The sequence below is a fragment of the Thamnophis elegans genome, chromosome 13 (assembly GCF_009769535.1).
Source record: "Thamnophis elegans isolate rThaEle1 chromosome 13, rThaEle1.pri, whole genome shotgun sequence".
Lineage (NCBI taxonomy): Eukaryota > Metazoa > Chordata > Lepidosauria > Squamata > Colubridae > Thamnophis > Thamnophis elegans.
This window is the reverse complement of record NC_045553.1, coordinates 7262942-7269993: the sequence shown is the minus strand read 5'-3', so window position 1 is coordinate 7269993 and position 7052 is coordinate 7262942. Positions and strand designations below refer to the sequence as shown.

General features: G+C 45.1%; 2 gene segments (V, D, J or C); both read right to left on the bottom strand.

Moving 5' to 3' along the window:
- Positions 1–1503: 1503 nt before the first annotated feature.
- On the bottom strand, positions 1504–4161 carry LOC116516744. The segment is given in 4 exon segments: positions 1504–1859; positions 1990–2054; positions 3877–3994; positions 4095–4161. Coding segments are annotated over 4 exon segments (606 nt in total).
- Positions 4162–6315: 2154 nt separating this feature from the next.
- LOC116516743 lies at positions 6316–6798 on the bottom strand. The segment is given in 2 exon segments: positions 6316–6620; positions 6732–6798. Coding segments are annotated over 2 exon segments (372 nt in total).
- Between the last annotated feature and the right edge of the window lie 254 nt (positions 6799–7052).

Sequence of the window (7052 nt, the reverse complement as noted above, 5' to 3'; positions counted from 1 at the left end):
TCGTGAAATACTTCTGGACTCGCTCAATTGTATTAAAGTCCGATATACAGTGTGGATTCCAGGCAGATGAGCTGTATTCAAGAATTGGTCTGGCAAAGGTTTTGTATGCCCTATTTAGCAGTGCAATGTTACTGGAGAAAATATATATCTGCTACACATCGCTGGATTCAATGAGATGATGGTTGAAATGTTTCTTATAAATAAGGATGAAAGTTGACATCCAGAAATTATTATTTTTTGAATGTAGGAGATGTTCTGATAAAGGGCAGAATGTCTTTTCTTCGTCTCCGGACAAACTGTCCTAGGTCAAGTCTTCAAGGAGAAGCTTGGATTTTGGATCCTTCGAGTCCTCCATCTATTTTGGAGGACAGGCACTTCGGATTTGGATGATCAAAGGGAAGGAAGGGCAAACGTTCTACAGAATGGCAGCGCATGGAATAACATCTAGCAGGGTGATGAACATCCATACCAGGCACCAGCCTCTTCTCATTGTTCATATATAAACCATGCCCTCCTACTTGAGGATTACTCTTGGTAGATTTCAACCCATAGAGTCCAACTTAAATTTTCAAATCTTCTTATCAAATGAAAACTCCAATAGTTACACTGACTCTTCCTTTGTATCATTGTCTTATTTTAGGTCCTCTCAGGATAATTATTTGTTTTCTCATGTGTCAGAAATGTATGCTTTGAGAAGTAAGGAAGAACAACAGCAGCTCCTACTGGCCGTTCAAATATCTATATATTATCCACCTCCACCTCCTCATCCTTTTCCTCCTCCTCTTCCAGAATTCTCCTTTCTTCTTTCTGTTCTCTATTATAACCCTTGAAGAACATTGGTTTGGAATGTGATTTGGTGACATATTTCATAAGTCAACTGGATTGGGACACTATGAAAAGATGCTTGTGTCTTCTTCTTCTTCTTCTTCTTCTTCTTCTTCTTCTTCTAATTCTAATTCTAATTCTAATTCTAATTCTAATTCTAATTCTAATTCTTCACCTCCTTCACCTCCTTCACCTTAACCACTCTTCCTCCTCCTCCAATATGAGCAGAATTCTCCTTTCGCCTTTCTGTTCTCTATTATTAAACCTTCTTCTTACTCTTCTTCTTCTCATCTTCCTCCTCCTCCGATATGAGCAGAATTCTCCTTCCCCCTTTCTGTTCTCTATTATAAAACTGTCTCATCCTCCTCCTTCACCTCCTCCTTCACCACCTCTTCCTCCTTGAAAAATGTGATAACACTTGGATTCATGCTCAAATAAGGATCTGATGGAGGACGAGGCTTCACCATGGTGATCATTCGGTGATTAATACCATACAGGTAGTCCTCGGCTTATGACCACAATTGACCCCCAAAACCATGTTGCTAAGTGAGACATTTGTTCAGTGAGTTTTGCCCCATTTCTTGCCCCACTTGCTAAGTGAACCTCTGCAGTCGTTAGGCTAGTAGCACAGTTGCTAAGCTTCCTTCATGCAAGTGTACCGAGGCTGATCAAAGGAGCTCATTTCCTGTAGGGTTTTTGTCTCACTTCTCCATCTGAACCAGGCACTGTGCGCCCGCTTCCAGTCCAGACAGCACAGTAATACGCAGCCTCGTCTTCCACCAAGGCCCCCGTGATGGTCAGGGACATGGTGTTCCCTGACCTGGAGCCAGAGAAGCGGGCAGGAATGCCTGATGGTCTGGTACTGGTGCTGTGCATTAAGAGCCTTGGGATCTGCTCTGATTTCTGTTGGACCCATACAGGGTAATTGTTGTCGCCAATGACACCCCCATCGTATCTACAAGACATGGAGGTTGTCCCTCCTGGAGCTACAAGTTCTGGATTCTTCAGGCTCTGAAGCTGCTGGATGCTGGCCTCTGAAAGAGAACAGAGAATTGGGGAAATGGAAATAAATGAAATGAGGCTACACCACAGAGTGAGATCCACCATTTGCCTGCACCTGGGAGGTCCTCAGAAGGGCTATTCCCACAATTCTATTCCTCTTACCAAACAAAGATAGGACTAGAAAGAGATAAAGTATCCAAGCCATGATGGAGAACAGGGTGAACTTCCTGAAGGAAAGACTCTGGAACTGGCATCCATCAGGTCTCATTTAAATCCCCAGGGGGCTGAAGAAGGCATCTCTATATGCAAATGGGCTTTTATTTTAAGAACAAGCATGGTCCGTTGTACATGGAGCTGAAGGTGCTTGCCTGCACCCTGTTGGCCTAAAAAAGATATTGCTGAGCTTAGGGGGAAAAAATAAGGGTTCTGTAACAACATAAAGTGGAACCAGAGGATCCTAAGATGAAAAGAAGGACTATGGGAGACATGATGGCAGTCTTCCAATATCTCAGGGGCTGCCACAAAGAAGAGGGAGTCAAGCTGTTCTCCAAAGCACCCGAAGGCAGGACAAGAAGCAATGGGTGGAAACAAGGAGAGAGGCAACCTAGAAGTAAAGAGAAATTTCCTGACAGTGAGGACAACTCACTTCCCTCCAGAAGTTGTTGGTGCTCCAACACTAAAGGTTTTCAAGAAGAGATTGGAGAAATATTTGTCTGGAATAGTAGCAAATTACCTGCCTGAGCAGGGAGTTGGACTAGTAGACCTCCAAAGTCCCTTCCAACTCTGTTATTCTATTCTATTCCATTCCATTCCATTCCATTCCATTCTATTCTATTCGGACTTCCAAATTGCATACTAGGTGACTTTGAAGAAGGTCTACCCTATCCTGAACCAAAAGTCAAAAAAATCTCTACTTCAAGGAGATTATGAAATCCATAGATGCTTGCACTTATGACCACTGGGTCTGGATCTCCTCGCCTCTATTCGGAAGAGTATTAATCATAACAGAATGAAAAATAAGAAGGGGTCTTGGATTCTTCTTTCAGACAACATGTTGGGGGATTTCCAGGCATTGAAATCCACACACCTTAAAGTCATCAACTTCGAAAACCAGGGCTCTAATCACCATGTCCATTTCATCTGCATACTGGCTACAATTTTTGTGGCCTGTCATTGGCCAGCAGAGCTGGTGGCAGACTCAGACAGTGAGGAGGTTGGGGAGGAACATGGGCCAGTGCTGGAGTCTGAGGAAGGCTTGAATGAGGGCTCTGTTTCGGAGGCAGAGAGGGGGCCAGGGCCATATGCCAGTTATCAGCTGCCTTCAGAGTCAGACATCGGTGAGGCAGACGAATAGCTGGAGCCTGTTCCCAATATGCATATGCGCAGAGGTGGCAGGAGAAGGGAACAGCTAAGAAACAAGGGTCAACTCGGGAGTAAAGGCACAGGTGGAGGGTGAATGGCCCCTCCCATAGGGAATAAAGAGGAGCGAAAGAGGAGTGGAGTTTGCAGGAGACAATTAGTTCAACTCATTAGGGTGAAGATCTGTTCCTGACTCCTTGCCAAGGAATTGCTGCTACAGCATGGTGTTTGGAAGATATCAGCCTGGCAGCTCTCCTAGCCTGATAAAGGTTCGTAGTTCTGAAATCTCATGAAAGACTGTTGGCCGGGACTTTGCTAGAGGAATTCCCTTTAACCTAAATAGAAGAGATTTTATCAGGATGAGGTCAGCTTCATGATCTTGGGAGGCCTAGGTCACAACAACAATATCAACAGGAAGCTCAAGAGTTGATACAACAGCTAATGATGCTTGAAGAGAGTAAAGAGCATGAGAGGTTTTGCCTTCCTTCCCCATTGCACTGTATCACTGTGCCACGAGCTCCCTGGGTTCAAACAGCAGTAATAGAGGGCTTCATCTTCTGCCAGGGCTCCTGTTATGGTCAGGGACATGACATTCCCCGATTTGGACCCAGAGAACCTGGCTGGAACATCAGAAGGTTTGACACTGGTATGGTGAACCAAGGTGATTTGCCTGGTCGTTGCTGGACCCACCAAGGGTAATTGTTGTCAGAGATGACTCCAGTAGAGTATCTGCAAGATATGGTGACTGTCCCACCAAGAGGCACCGATTCTGGGTCCTTCAAGCTTTGCAGCTGCTGAAGGCTGAGATCTGCAAGGAAACACAGCAAAGAACTGCTTATTTAAGGGACCATGGCCACCATTTGGGAGAAGACACAGCTTCTCTCTTCCATCAACTCCATGTAGCTCACCAATGGTAGCAAGGAACATGGCCAGAAAGAACATGCTGCTTATTCGCGGGAGATATGACACGTTCATCTTCTTGAAGTGACAGGATCTTCTCTTGGGGTCAACCCAGTTGTTCTTAAATCCACAGAGGCCAAAAAAAACCCAATTCTTTCATGCAAATCTTTTGCACCTTTAACTTCTGTCTCTGGCTGTTGAAACCACCACATGAGAAACTCTGGCACCTATTTGATTGGTTCTGTGTTGGAAGAAACCTGTGCATTCTATCCTCTGCTCATGACTTGCTTGGAAGAGGTGGTGGTAGAAAGGTTTGATACGAATTAGGGTGAACACAATTGAGATTCAGAACTATTTCCAAAACAAATTATTATTATTATTTTGGAATGTAGGATAGTTAGATCTTCTGATAATGGGTGGAAACTGTTCCAGGCCAACTCAACAGATAAACTGTCCTAAGTCAACTCAGCAAGTAGAAGCTTGGGGTGAATCCTTCGAGTCCTCCATATATTGTGGAGTAAAAGTTGATTCCTTCTCCTCTGGATGGCCAAAGGCATGGAATTGTAGATGTTCTACAGAATGCATGGAATAAAGTCTATCAGAGTGGTGAAGAGCCAGGCATCATCTTCTTGTCCTCAGTTTACACATATAAATTATTGTCTTCCTACTTGGGTACTTAAACTTGGTGGATTTGAACCAAGAGAGTCCAACTTAATTTTCAAATATGGCATTCAAAGAGAGGAGAAAAATCCCTCCCTGATATTTACACTGACTCTTTCTTTGGACCTTGCCTTGATCTACTTCCTCACAGGATGATTATTTCTTTTCTCCTCTCTTGTGTGCCAGAAATGGATGCTTTGAAACTAAAGTGCAAGAAACCCAGGAGTAGTTGTTATTGTTGGTGAAGTTTTGGTAGGAAGAACAACAGCAGCCCTTACTGGTCTTTAACCTACACTCCTCCTCCACCTACTCTTCCTCTCTCCTCCTCCTATTCCTCCTCTTCTTCCTCCTCCTCCTCCCCCTCCTCCTCCTCCTCCTCCAGCTTCTTGTCTTCTATTCTCCACCACTCCTCCTTCTCTTCTTCTTACCATCTTCCTCCTCCATTTCTCCTCCTCCTCTTCCTTCCTCCCCTCTCTGTCTCCGTCCTTGTCCTCTCCCTCCTTGTTCTCTCTTTCTATTCTCCATTTCTCCACCTTCCATTTCTCCTCCTCTTCCTTCCTTCCCCCTGTCTCCTTCTTTCTCCTCCTCCATTTTTCCTCCTCTTCCTTCCTCCCCCCTCTCTCCCTCCTCCTTCTTTCTTTCTATTCTTCATTTCTCCTCCTCCTTCTTCCCCCTCTGTCTCCCTCCTCATTGGTGAATCTATTGTTGGTGAAATTTTGGTAAGAAGAACAACAGCAGCACCTACTGGTCTTTAACCTACACTCCTCCACCACCTCCTCTTCTCTTCTTCTTCTTCTTCTTCTTCTTCTTCTTCTTCTTCTTCTTCTTCTTCTTCTTCTTCTTCTTTTTCTTCTTCTTCTCCTCCTCCTCCTCCTCCTCCTTCTCCTCCTCTTCCTCCAGCTTCTTGCCTTCTATTCTCCACCACTCCTCTTTCTCTTCTTCTTTTGTTCCTCCGCCATTTCACCTCCTTCCTTCCTCCCTGCTCTGTCTCCCTCCTTGTCCTCTTCCTCCTCGTTCTCTCTTTCTATTCTCCATTTCTCCTCCTTCCTCCACTTCCATTTCTCCTTCTCTTCCTTCCTTCCCCCTGTCTCCTTCTTTCTCCTCCATTTTTCCTCCTCTTCCTTCCTCCCCCCTCTGTCTCTCTCCTCCTTCTTTCTTTCTATTCTCCTCCTTCCTCCTCCTTTCTCCCCCCTCTGTCTCCCTCCTCCTCCTCTTCCTCCTCCTTCTCTCTTTCTATTCTCCATTTCTCCTCGTCCCTCCTCCTCCTCTTTCTTCCTCCCCCCTCTGTCTCTCTCCTCCTCCTCCTCAATGGGCCAACTATTTGACCATGATATTATAAGGACTCCTGCCTTAACTAGGGGGATGGATTAGAAGACCTCCAAGGCCCTTTCCAGCATTGTGATTCTAAGTTTGAAAAAACCCTGCTCTATTCAAAATGTCCCTTTATCTTCAGATTCACTACAATATCAACAGGAAGCTCAACAGTTGATGCAACTGCTACTGAGGCTTGAAGAGAGTCAAGAAGGACAGAGTTTTTGTCCTCCTTCCCCATTGCACTGAACCACTGTGTCACAGGCCCCCTGGGTTCAAACAGCAGTAATAGATGGCTTCATCTTCAGCCAAGGCCCCTGTGATGGTCAGGGACATGACATTCCCCGACTTGGACCCAGAGAACCTGGCTGGAATATCAGAAGGTTTGACACTGGTCTGGTAAACCAAGAGCCGGGGTGGTTTGCCTGGAAGTTTCTGGGCCCACAAAGGGTAATTGCCATTGGCGATGACTCCAGTAGAGAATCTGCAAGATATGGTGACCGTCCCACCAAGAGGCGCAGATTCTGTGTCCTTCAGACTTTGCAGCTGCTGAACGCTGAGATCTGCAAGGAAATACAACAAAGAACTGCTTATTTAAGGGACTATGGAGAAGCCTTGGCCACCATTTGGGAGAAGACACTGCTTCTCTGTTCTACCAACTCAATGTTGCTCACCAATGGTAGCAAGGAATATGACCAGAAAGAACATGCTGCTTATTCGGGGTAGATATGACACGTTCATCTTCTTTTGAAGCAAATGGATCTTCTCTTGAGGTCAACCCAGTTGTTCTTAAATCCCCAGAGGCCAAAAAAAAAACAAAAAAAACCGGTTCCTTCATGCAAATCGTTAGCAGCTTTATCTTCCATCTTTCTGGTGGAACAACCACAAGAGAACCTCTTGCACCTGTTAGACACATTGTGTCTCTGAAGGGTCTTCTCAACTGTATCTGCTACACATCGTTGACTTCAAAGAAATTGGAACAGAGAGGCTTCCAA